The sequence below is a fragment of the Poecilia reticulata genome, linkage group LG5 (genome assembly GCF_000633615.1).
Source record: "Poecilia reticulata strain Guanapo linkage group LG5, Guppy_female_1.0+MT, whole genome shotgun sequence".
Classification (NCBI taxonomy): domain Eukaryota; kingdom Metazoa; phylum Chordata; class Actinopteri; order Cyprinodontiformes; family Poeciliidae; genus Poecilia; species Poecilia reticulata.
In genome coordinates, this window is record NC_024335.1 from 29,551,869 (window position 1) to 29,565,046 (window position 13,178).

The 13,178-nt window shown below is 43.2% G+C and overlaps 1 protein-coding gene across 1 annotated transcript; it reads right to left on the reverse strand.

The window, feature by feature from the left end:
- Positions 1-711: 711 nt before the first annotated feature.
- ptpdc1a (protein tyrosine phosphatase domain containing 1a) lies at positions 712-12,907 on the reverse strand. Its single transcript, XM_008410374.2, has 10 exons — positions 12,726-12,907; positions 7,738-7,833; positions 5,921-6,092; positions 5,753-5,833; positions 5,540-5,658; positions 4,615-4,752; positions 3,472-4,535; positions 3,091-3,276; positions 2,493-2,603; positions 712-1,764 (listed from the first exon to the last, which is right to left on the reverse strand). Exons 2-10 carry the CDS (start codon positions 7,823-7,825, stop codon positions 1,651-1,653), a joined length of 2,073 nt encoding a protein of 690 aa, XP_008408596.1. The 5' UTR covers positions 7,826-7,833; positions 12,726-12,907; the 3' UTR covers positions 712-1,650.
- Between the last annotated feature and the right edge of the window lie 271 nt (positions 12,908-13,178).

Sequence of the window (13,178 nt, forward strand, 5' to 3'; positions counted from 1 at the left end):
AAATACCGCATGAATAAATAATTCTGTCCACCCACCTGCCTGTCATGGAAAAATGCTCCTCCAATGTCTAACTGCTTTGAGTCCCTACTTCTGCTCATTTCGTCCCCTCGCAGCCGCAGTGCTGCCACCTTGTGGTCCATGTATAGAAGTATTAATGCATATAAGAAAAAATACTGTTGAGCATGTGTAAAAGAAAAAAAAAAGAAAGAAAAGAGTTGCTTTACGACCTTAAAACATCAAAATTCCACGTAACTTTATTTTTTGGTCCGTCGGTTTATGTAACGTTTATATGTTATCCAATTGACATTTAATCGGTTAAATTACATGTCAACACACACACGCACACACATAATATTATGTATTTTTTTAAAATACATAATATTGTAACACGGCAAATTTACAGGAATTTACTATTACGTGAAGACGGCGAGAAAGAGGCGGAGTCTCTGGTCCTCGAGAGCCGGTGTCCTGCGCCTTAGCTTCAAGAGTCAAATAATCAGGTAACCAGCAGCAAGAACTCTGACTCTGGGAACTTGACTGCCCACAGCCCACTGATTGGGTCTGTAGGACCAGGGACTCATGTCAAAGTTGATGGACACCGACGCCTCGATATAAGGACCTCCGCTACAGACAATGGACAGGTCCTTATGCAACTCTTTTCTTTTCACCTTTCAGCTGAGCTAATGCTTAGAAATAATTAGTCCACACAACTTGCAATTCGTCAGGCATTTATTTCTGTATGAAGCAACCTTTAGAAAATATACAAAAATGAGTGGCCACTGAAAACAAACCCCACAGTGAAAAGTGTCAAGTCTTCCATTAGTGCTCCACATTCAGCATGTTAGCAGGTCAAAGCAACAATACATGAGACACATAAGGTGAGAGGCAGTATTCAGACTTATCGCAGCTCGCCCACTTTCAAACACACACACACGCACACACCACACACACGTGCACAAACAACAGATGCCATGGTAAAGGGTCCAGCCAAGAGAGGTAGTTCTGCATCAGCAGAACATCACAACGAGAGGTTTCATGTTGTAAATAATATTAAGGACATCAAGTTGCACAGATTAACAAAAAGCACAGTGGCCAGTTGAATATGAATTGCCAACACATAGTCAAAGTTTCTTTTCTGGCTTGATATTCTATATCAAGTAAAGAAATCTTGTTATTCGCTAAGCTCTAGCTGAACTGTAGTTCAGCTGTTTAACATAATAAAAAAAATCCAAATAAATAAGTAATAGTACACCATCAGTATAGCGTAAAACATCTTTGGATTTGTGTCACACTTAAATATCATTACTTATTAATTTAAATTCCCTTTGGGATCAATAAAGTATTCTTGAATTTGAATTTGTTAGCAGAAAAAAGAAACGTTTTTCTTAGTCTTATTCCAGGCAGATAAAAGTCAGACACTACAAGAACGTAGTCTGTCATAAACGGAGTAAAAGAAGTCGCAGACAAATGTTTCAAGCTAAGCACAGTGGCACGTCAACAATGGCAGTAGTTATCGTCTACATATCGATACACTCCTCAGTGAAAACGCTTCAAACTTTACAGACTGGTAAAGTCCAAAGTACGTGGTACAAGGCGCTGGCTAATGACACGAGCACAGAACCCTGTCAGGGGAAAGGAAACTGAAGCTGATCAGGAGTCTTCGGTCACATCCACAGCTTTGGAATGCAGCTCGTAAAGAACGGGAGTCAGGATTGCTTTCAGTGTTTTGTACAGTGACTCATTCTTGTCTGAGGCTGGATCCGTCTGGTGAGAGCAAAACAAACGTCTTAGGAGTTCACGTCTTCAAATGTTGGGGTACACTAGGCGCTTTTCCACTGGCAGGTCTCACTCTAACCGATTAATGTGCGGTTCGGTTCGGTTCTACACCGGGTAGTGTTGTGGTTGGGCTGTGAGCAAGCAGCAGCGGTGGTCGACTCTCTCTGATGTTTGCAGCGACACTCAGTAATGGAGGACCTAAAGTTCACATTCTAATGGACTCAAATGAAGCCAGATATTTCATTTTGTCTTACAGAACTTCATTGCTTCCCCAAACACAATAATAAAGACTCAGACCAGCTGATTATTCCGCGATACATAAAAATATAATAACATTCTGTCACTTTATTTTATTTTTTTAAAAGTCCAACCTTTTGGATTTAGGTAATGCAGTCAAAAGATGTAAACCAATAGCTAAGCATGAACTTTTTTTTTTTTAATGGAATTATTGACTTATTTCAAGTGGACTAAGATATTTGCACTAGAACCTCGATCCAAGTTAATTGGTAAGCTTTTGTGTTTTCTGCAGTGTAGCTGTTAATCAAATTGTTTCAGTGCCGTATTTGGGTCGGCCCGGCTAGTTCTACCCATAAAGTCGGTACGAAAATCTGACAGCAGAGCCGCTCCGGATCTGCTAATGGATCGTGACAGGGGCGGACCAGGACCGAACTGGTTAGAGGCGGGCTAGTGGAAAAGCTCCTGGAGTTGAGACTTACCCTGGTGAACACTTTGATTGTCTTGTTGAAGAAACACGTCAGCACATCTTCAGGCACAGGCAGGAGATGAGCAGCACACTCGAGGATGCACAGCAACGTGAGCCTGTGACCCTGGAGGTTCAATTACAGCATGTCTGTCAGACTTGGTAACTGGGAAGAAAGCATGCATTCTCACATACTTTGAAGATGCATAGTGAAAGATACTTGTTGTCCTAAAAATATTTATGTTGGAGGACATCATAAAAAATAATAATAATTTAAAAAAAAAACAATCTGGTATATGGGGTTCTTTAAGCTGAGAAGATAACACCCTGAAATATTCTACTGTATAACTAAAGTCCTCCACATGATTGAGTAGTATGTAAAATAGTCATTCAGCAATAACATCAAAGGACATTGCATCAACACCTGGTTTTACAGTACCTTTTACTGTAAAATTCAGTAAAAAACTGTTTTTACTGCTAAAAAATAGTTTTAAAAAAAGTATTTTTTTTACCGCAAAGTTTGTGAGAAAACGTGTTTGAGGACACTGAAGATGTTTAAATTAAGCAGTTTAAATGATTTTGTGAGCATCAGACAGACATGCTGACACAGCTACCTTTTCCAGAGAGTTGATCGCAGTCAGTGGGTTGACATTCTTCTCACTGAGGGACAGCACATCGTCATGGCTGATGACTGGATCCTTGAGTTGCTCCAGCCATGACCACATCAGGCTGGAAAGGACCACCGGGTCTCTTTCATTACACAGCCTCTCCCAAGTTCCCTCTCTGGAGTTCAGCTCTGTCTGTACGCAATAAGAAACGCTGAGGATCAATTTACTGAAACACAGAAAGTGGCTGACTGACTGAACTATGAAAGAACTGCTGCAGGCTCAGTCTGTCAGACAGTCTACAAAGACAAATCTGGATTTAGTTGTTAATAAAGGCTTCACTGAGCCTGGACTGCCATTTGCATTGGGCAGAATAAGTAAAGATTTTACCTGCCACATTAAAACGTTGGAGGAGACCTCCTTGTCGACCAGGTCTGTGGCCAGAGCTTTGGCCACCATCAGACGTCTGTTATCTGGGGAGAGTTCAGACTGGAGGCTGATGTGAGGGGCTTCTGGGGCATCGCCTGGGTCAGATCTTCCATCCACACACTCCACACTGGAAACTAAGCTGCTCTGGAGTGGATAAGGAGGCAGCGTGGCGTCAAAGCAGGATTTCTTTCCAAGCTCTGACAAGTGAGAGCTTAAACTGCGATGCCTCTTATGTAAAACACACATGGTCAGGTCTTGTTGGGCTCTTGTGTGAGAGTTCGTGCTTTGCGTACAGGGGTAATAGCAGCCAGACTGGTTGCAGGTCTTAAGGTTGCCGTGAGACAAGCAAAGTCTCGTCCGGCAGCTGATTGGTTTACTAAGATTTTCTACGCGGTCCTGGTACAGTCCATGCTTGTGGAGCAAAGAGTCGCTTAGACTTCGGTTGTTAGATAGAGATCTGTGAGGACTTCCTAGGTTCTGTTGTCGCCACAGCGGGTCCAACTCATTGTCACTGGCAAGTGGTTGATCACCTGAGGTTCTGCTCAGCTGTGGTAGTGGGCTGAGCATGTCTGACGAACAAGACAGGAGAGGAATCCCTTTCCCCATCATTTCCTTCCCCAGCTGCTGAAGGGCCTGCTGGGACACGGTCTTCTCCACCTCGGCGGTGAGGTCGGGCATCTCCAGCCACTCCTCTTCAATCACCACCTGTCTGTTGGCCGAAATGTCCACCAGTAGCCTGCACACCAACTGAACAATCTTTGGCACGTTCTTCATCTCCCGGGCCTCGTAGCCATGCAGTAGGTGGCGCTGCCGGGTAAGGTACTGGGACAGGGTGACGGCACTTGCTTTAGGTTCCGCGCATGAGAACACACTTCGCAGAGGAACCAGGAACTGGGCAAACTCCCTGACACACAGCAGCTGGCCTCTGGTCTGGATGGAGTTGGGTCTTTTGGCTCGAACAAACAGGATGGCTTGATCACCGTTCATCCGGGTGGTGAAAACCAAATAGCATGCCAATAACACACCTGAGTGAAAGGAAATTCAAACTTTTAGAAGAAAAAGTGAGAATCTCTGCCATTCTGAAGAGGAGGTCGGCATACAAACCTGTTCTTCCGAGACCGGCATGGCAGTGGACGGCTATTTTTCCTTCTTGAACAGCAAACGACATAACTTTCACCATATCAAGCACTGTTGTCAATGATGCTACACCGTAGTCTTTCCATCCAAAGTTGTAGTAATAGACTGAAAGAAATACAAATAATGATTTGCTCATCGTGTGCCTCGTGATCTGATCATTTTGGCACTTCATACATGATCCACTTCTGTTTCTCTCATTGTTGACATCTATTGTGTAAATGTTTTTTTCACCCAGGAAGAGGTGAATAGATAATGCTCACAAAGTTAGCATGTTAACTGGCAACATCATCGCACCCTGTACAGCTACTTTATTGAGAGAATTACAAAAAATTAACCAATGTTCCAGCACTGCAGAACATACAAAAAAGTTTGACCAATAGGTGTTCCATCCTTGGTGTCAATGTTTGGCAACCATGGTAGTAGACGGCTGGAATTGGCAGAGTCAAGAGCTACAGAGGTACAAACTTCATGTGGCCTTTAGATTAATTCAAGAACAGCACATACAAGGTTTCATGGGATTTTGGCAATTTCAAGCTCAACCAACCAAAAAAACAAACAATGAAACACCAGCATCCATCCATATATACAATAGGTTAACATACTCCTTTGAACATTATTTTACATGCTTGGTTGTTGAAGCAGACAGGAAGCACCCACCTGGAAGGCACAAACTGACACACAGTTGGAATGAAATGTCCTGTGGCCGACCCGAAAAAGCCAGGTAACAAAATGAGAAAACCTCAAATAGTTGGCCAAATGGTCAATGTCCTCACCATGATCCAGCTTCAACAGTAAGTAACTAACAGGTCTGAACGTTATGATGAGCGATTTGCTTTACAGAAAATACAGCCCTTGTTTTCTCCAGTATGGTGCTGCTTGATGTGGAACTCACTTCCTGCCTCCATGAACGTTTCGGGCCGATAGGTGAAGCCGCTCTGCGGCTCCAGCGGGAAGCCGCAGCTGGCGTGCTCTCCGGGTCTCTGCAGGTTAATAACAGTCTTCACACTACACCTGAGGACAGCATTACGCACATGAACAGGGTAAAGGAATGGAAACATAACCAAAGCTAAAATAAAAAAAAGCAAGCTCCAGAGTAATACAGTACCTTTGAAACTGCTGGATTATATTATATTTCTCTATAGCTTCAGAGGATGGCCTTGCCATAGCTAGCAAGTTGTCAGTGATCCTGTAAACAGGAAATTAAATGATGCATGAGGAGGAAAAAACAGAATGGACCAATCAGCTATGAGCTTAGAAAGACCTGCAGACACACCAAGATGAGTAGAGTCCTTTAATAGCTTGCTCCTCATCGCTCCAGCGAGACGGGTTCTCGTATTTACAGGCTTTCCCTCCACAGGCCATGGAGCACTGCATGTGACCAGGGATGACGTGTCTCAGTGTTTCCCCCATCTTGGTGTACTTTGCTGTGGGGACTCTTGCATTGGCTGGGAATAAAATGTCCACAGCATATAAAGATAATGATCAGAAGTCTAAATGGGGTGAGAGGTATTTTTATTTAGCTGGAAGAGGCTAGCAGCAACCATCAGAGAGGAGAGCAGGAGCTAGAAAAGAGCTGGGACATTTAGCATAAAATAGGGCCACAGTTCCTAAATCTGCTGGAAATGATTTCAATAATTTCAGGAAGGCTGTTCTCAGTTCTGAAACATGAACTGGTTCAGGTATCGCAGGCGTTCTGGGCTAACAGAAGCTGGAGAGTCAGCAGCTCTGTACAAAGGGTTAATCAAAAACGGTGGAGGCAGTGTGATGGTTTGTGGCTGCTTTGCTTCCTCAAGACTCAATAAAGGCTAGTAGGAGAATGTCCAAGACCTTGAGCCCAATCAAACTGGATTAATTGGGATTCAAGGTCATTATCATGGCATGAAATCAGCAATACAATGAACCCTCACTATAACGAATTTCACCTTTCGTGGCCTCTCTGTTTCATAGATGTTTTTAGTTTTGCAGTGCATTATTCTGCGTCCTGATTGGCTGTCAAGCAATCTCCTCACTGTCCACTACAGAATGTGTTCGGCTTGGTAAATTTACATGTTTGCAAAAACTTCAGCGAGCAGCACAAGAACAGGACCCTCTGATGTGTCGTTCATCACAGTTCTCTAATATAATCGAAGGTGGCATGTCTGTTTAGAAGAATCTTCTTGCCCAGAAGAAAAAAGAGATCGTCAACAACTACCCATAACTATGTTCTTCTCTCAGAACAAGACACCTGCACCACGGCCTTCAGTAGAAAAAGACGCTACAGCAGATGGAGTCAGAACAAAGATACACAGTCAGAGGAGCTGTAAAAAACACGAGTCACAATGTGTATAAGCTCGTTGGTTGATTATTAAAATGATTATTTTACAGTATTTCTAAAAACTGTCGTGGTTATTTGTAAGAAAACTTCTATTTTTATTTCTCAAACAAATGCTTGGGCCTGAAAACAGATTTTGATCTTTGGTTTTGTCCTATGGTAGTGTATAATAATTGTAAAAAAATGTTAAATTATCGCGGGTTATTTTTGGATCGTAACCCCTGTGATAAACTAGGGTTCACTGTATACTATTGTCCGGCATTAGAATACAGAGAATTTTATTTTTTATCTTTCTATATTTGCAATTATTATTTTACATTCAACTCTGTGCTGTTGTTGAGATCACTGCCCAGTAAAAGTTGAAACTGTTATTATTCTAAAACATTCTTACCAAGAACACACTTTATTATTTTCTTCAATTACCAGAATAAGTATAAATAAGTATTTAAGAATTCGGTTTCATTAATTTCACTTTATTCATGCAGTGCTAATTCACATCACGTCATCTAAAAACAAACACCTGAAACTCATCAAATCTAAAATAAATCAGCTACCCCATGTAACATCCAATAATAAGGTGTATTATTTACAAGAAGAAACAAGATGTGTCATATTTCTGGGTTACAGAGAGATCCCACCTCAAAGGGAGACCAGCAAACCTGTAAACAATCTCTAATTTAACAAGATAGAGAGGCATGACTGTAGGTTCATGGTCCTGCCTAGAGCAAATGCAGCAGAGTATACATGTGTTGTTGATTGTGCTGCAGAGTTTTCCCTACCTGCCTCCATCTCTGCGCCGTCCTCCTCTGTACGGGGAGCCCTGACAGAGTGGGGCAGGTCGCTCAGTATGCTGACACCTGCTGCCATGGCCGGGGCTGAAACACGAGAACAAACGTTGTGTCAGCAGGTGGAAAAACACAAAACGGAACAGCTAAGCAGCAAACAGCCAGGAGCTCCGTCTGTGCCAGTTACGCAGACGGTTACTGGGCGCTCGCACGTTGGAGCTGCGATCGGCGTAAGCAGCGTTGCCTGGCAGGATGCCACAGGGGAGAGAGGGAGAGACGCATGTCAGTCGGACCACGGGAGAACAGGGAGCAGCTGGGCGAGGAATCAGCACCACTGGGAGCAGCTGAAGTACCAACAAGTGTTGCCATGGAATGCACCGTCTACCTGCCTCCTTGTTTGCTCTGAGATCTCATGTCTTGAGCTCCATGCTGGGCTGATGTTTGCACCTGCAGCAAAGCACAGACATGAGATCTCTCTTGGTTCTAACCTCCCCTTCCCTGATTTGCAGCTCCAGCGTGATGATGGGAATCAATTCTCCTCTACAAGGCCGATGGCGCTCTAATCAATTATTCAGTTGAGCACATTCACTTGCTGTAGCAGCACTGCACCAAGCAGGACTTCTGAGCTCGCACTACAGATTCATCGACTCCAGTAGGAAAGGTCTGGTCACTACTAGGTTTCTGGACGTCAGTTTGGCTTGAGGGAACAGATGTTTCGTATAATGCAGTGAAACTCCAATCAGGGCTCTGCATGTTCAGTGTTGCATGAGTGAAATTCAGCACCTGTCGGATCCGGTGATCCGTTAAGGATGGAGCTGGACTGTTGGAAATAACAAACATTTCCTTGACCTCTGCCATCTGTTTCCTCTTTGGTTCAGTGGATGAGATGAATTTAGTCAAACAGCACAGTGGCAGGATAGATGTTCAGCATATTCACACCCCTTAAACAATGCACAGAATCCACAAAACAATCTGTATGTTTTAATTCTAAAATTGTTGAGTGAACATAATTAATAATATCTAGTATAGCCAATTACCTTCACCAAATTATTGAATAAAGTCCATCTGTAACTGGAGGATGAACCAACTGAAGATCTGCTGAGATCAGGGATCATTAAATCCAGTCCTCGAGGTTTTAGAAGCATCTTTGCCCCAGAATACCCAGGTCATGTAATGAGATCATTAGCAAGACTCTGGAGAGCTTCACTCCAAACTGAGGAGGTTGTTCAGTCATTTGGTTGGGGTGTGTTGAACCACGAGGCAGAACCTGCAGTTCAGGCCCTCAAGGTCTGGATTTGAAGACTTCTGTCCTGGAAAATGACCAACAGTCCTGCAAAAACACAAAATCTTACCAAATATTTCTGATCTAGTTTTTAGTGCAGATATCTTTGTATTTGTATGCTTGAAATAAGACAAAACTAACTTACAAGTAACTTTTCAGAAAGATATAGAAGCTCGTTTTAAGTAATTAATTCCTTAATATTCATGAAAGGTACTAATTCCATTGGCATATTATTTCACTTAACAATGTATTTTTCCATGTTATAAGTAAAATAATCTGCCTATAGAACAAGTACTTTTTCCATCAATATTAAGGAATTAATGACTTAAAACGAGCTTCTTTATCTTTCTGAAAAGTTACTTGAAAGTTAGTTTTTCTTATTTCAAGTGTGCCAAGATATTTGCACTAGAAATTAGACCAAAAACACTTGGTAAGATTTTCTGTTTTGCAGTGAGGCCAACAAGGAAGGAGCCAACAGTACCATTGGACAACAGTGGCAACAGTGGTAGGAGTTTGTCCCGCAATTGGTGAGTTGACGGTTGGATTCCCATTCTGTCCACCTCCGTCAATGTGCCCTTGGGCAAGACACTTCACCCCTGTTGTCTGCTGCTGGCAGACATGTCTCCCATTTTTGCCCAGTCTCTTTTTGTTATTACTGAATCACGACTTCTGACCTTAACTAAAGGCAGGAGTTTTAGATGCTGTTCAAAGTAGGACTGTGCAATATGATTTAAAAGATCTATTTTCAGTATATTTGAGCTTTATCTCATCACGTAGACCGTGATATTTGTGATTACGCTCATTAGCCTCGTGAATGCACTTGGATAAAAACTCAACCAGCTGTGTGGCTAATAATATGAGTGACTCTACTGACAAGTGAGGTTGAATAATGTATTTAAGATGACATCAGTCCGCAGCAGAGATCAGAATATAAACTAGAATAAACATTATGAAACCCAGTTCTGTCCAGTTCTATACAGAGGACTAAATATTACTACAGAAACTTATACAGATGTTAGCAAGATGAACAGAACATTTTGTTTGCTGTTTTAACCATCTTATATTGTGAAGAGGTGATGGACTCCTACTGAAAGCTATCTTTACCAACCTCCGATCCAGCTGGCGTTACATCACTACCTGTGCCCAGAGTTACGCTCCTGAACTCTATAAATAATAAACCATGTAAAGTTAGAGCTTGTAGAGGGGAGTTTTTTCCGCTTTTTTTTTCTCTTTCAAGATGTAATCCACACTTCCCCTTAAAAACCGATATGGCACCGAGGGCTGATCTAAGACTGGCTGAGGTGTTTCCGACAGGTCAGAAGGGTCCTGACATCACCTGGCACTGTTCACGTGGAGCTCCTGATGACAATTAAGCCATTCTTCCTCACAAATGTGACGCACACGCAGCAGATTAAAAATGCTGAACGTAGTCAATGCAGCAACAACAGTTAATTTCTACAGTACTGTTAGTAGGAGACATGCCTACCACAGGGCTGCTCACATTCACTGTTGCTCCACACCCTCATGTCCACCGGGAGGACTTAGGAGAGATGGTGCGAAAGCTGAGAGTTTCCTGTCACGCTCCTAATGAGCGTGGCATGTGAGAGTTATTTCCTGTGAGTGCTACTAAAGAAATATGCCCAACAAGATGATGTTTCTCTCACCATGTTTAATTTATGCCAATGTGTCTGGAGGGGACCTGATCAGACAACGAAGGACTTGGGCAGAGAAAAGAGTCTGCACAACAACATGGAACAGTTCATCATCTGAGCAACAACCTACTGTGTGGCTGGTTACCACCCTCTTGCCAACCGCCAATAAAAAAAAATAAAAAATTAAGAAGAAGAACGCGTGAATGCATTTGGCGATTGAATCATACTTATCTGGAAGACACACATAGGATAGAAAAGGAGCGTTGCCTCAGTATGATAAAACGTGGCTCCAAGTGGGTAACGGGTCGAGAAATGCTCTCGTGTTTGACGAGGATGGAGAGCTGGTCGTCAAATCCCGTCATTTCCATTATGAGAGTTTTTTCCTAACTTGTATCCTCTCTGGGCAAGTGTTCTTGTTTCGACAACAGCTTCACCAAGAGATTTGAGTCTCGATGGCCAGAGGCGCTGCGACAGACTGGCGACCTGTCCAGAGTGTACCCCGCCTCTCGCCCGGAATGTTAGCTGGAGATGAGCACCAGCTACCCTCTCGACCCCACTAAGGGACATGGGTGTTAGAAAATGGATGGATGGATCGCCCTGGGCGAGCCACCTTTCCTTTACGTTATTCTGCGTACCAATATTCTACGAGGGTCAGTTGGAAGCCAGTAAGCAAGGTGATCAAACCTACCTCCTGTGTCGTCCTTCTCACTCTTCCACATTTGGTGACCCCGAATGCAAACAGGTCAAGGTTTAATGGTGAAGCCAGCTCCTCTCAGGGCCCGCCTGCTACTGGGGAACCTCTGCTGGCGTCCCTGGTTTCTTTTTCTGGGGCTGTTAAGATCCCAGATATATGGCTGCATAATGCACCTTCATGGTTTGTCCACCGAATTTGCTCTTCGTGGGATTTCCTCTGACGACACAAGAAACAGCTATGTGGTCGCCTTGCTGGATCCGCTGTCCACCCGGCAAGTGATGACCTTGTCTTCGATTTACTGACCAGCCGATTTAGCCTTAATTTTGGGAGATTGGTGATCAGCCAATACTTACATGTGAAGCCTATCTTATCCCCCGGTCTCATCTACTTTGGCAAAGGCCTATAAATTAACCACTGTCCCCTTCTACTCTCCTATGACAGGGGTTTGACTGATAAACTGGCTCACCAGGTCATGGTGGACCGATTTATCACCCCACTATAGCATAAATATAGCCAACTCAGTGACTTTCTTGCTATGTTTAGTGACATTTAAAACAAACCAAAAAAATTGGAATCAGCAGGTCAGGCTTTTTAAAGATCGGTAATCGGTGATTGGCCAGAAAACTGCAATTGGTGCACCCCTATTTCAAAGTCAGAGCAACTGCTACTAGGACATATTAGGGCACTCCAGGTTCTCTTTGCTGACAACCTTCATAGAGACACAGTATTTGTTTATGGGGGCCAACAATACAACCTGGACTTCTGGAACACCTCGGCAGAACCACAGGTAGATCTCCTCCGAGCCACGCTGCATTGATGCAGTAATTCACGGAAAAGAAGCACGGGCTGAGAGTTGATATTATATCTTTTGGGTTTTCATTAGCTACAATCCTCAAAAGCAACATAAATTAATCTTTGAAATATATCACTCTGTTTGTAAATAATACTTAGAATACGAGTTTCACTTTTCGAACTCAACTACTGAAATAAATGAACTCGGAGTCAGCAAAACATGCATTACAGCTCAGAGGAAACCACTGATGAGCGTCCTGGGCTGTCAGCGACTCAACACTGTGTGGAACGGGCAGTAAACAATGTCCGGACCCTCAGTGTTGTTTTTGCCAGCTTCTGACAACACCGTGTAATAACCCTGCAGATAACTGACGCCCAGTCTTTACGCGGTGGCCCTTTTTTAATTCATCTTCATGACAGTGCTGCAGCAGCAGCTCCGTTTGTGTCCTGGTGCTGATGCTGCAAGCTGAAGACTTAGCGTTAGCTAATTAGCTTACTGTACTTCAAAAGCCCAGGCTCGGGCTAACCAAGAGGATACTAAGAAAAAAAGGTCCAGAATTACCGTTTTCCTGTCGTCCTTGAGCGGGGAAGGTTTTACAGTGCCTGACATAGTCTCGTCATCTCCCCGAAGCCGCCGTTATGTTAACGCTGGCGGGTTGCAAAGCGCTCCGTCCTAGCGGCCACATCATTTGGTCAGCTAGCTAACTAGCCTACCTAGCAACCTGACGGGGATAACGGTCCAGAGGCACCACGTGATCTCGGTCAGCTCAGCAGTTTATTCACTGGGAACCACGTCTGTTTGACGGTTTCCATCACAGCACACAAATAATCTCAGGCTTCGTTTCATAATTATTTTTATGCAGCAATAGTAAAAAAAAAATGGTATGTATCCCGACAAAATATTATCTGATCATTTTAGCATCTATCTATCTATCTATCTATCTATCTATCTATCTATCTATCTATCTATCTATCTATCTATCTATCTATCTATCTATCTATCTATCTATCTATC

Excerpts from the sequence above, each read along its gene's own strand:
- ptpdc1a (XM_008410374.2), bottom strand. The coding sequence starts at position 7,825 with ATGGCAGCAGGTGTCAGCATACTGAGCGACCTGCCCCACTCTGTCAGG. Across the intron at positions 6,093-7,737 it reads CGGCGCAGAGATGGAGGCAG|CCAATGCAAGAGTCCCCACA; the intron begins GTAGGGAAAACT and ends TTTTATTCCCAG. Across the intron at positions 5,659-5,752 it reads ATAATCCAGCAGTTTCAAAG|GTGTAGTGTGAAGACTGTTA; the intron begins GTACTGTATTAC and ends TGCTGTCCTCAG.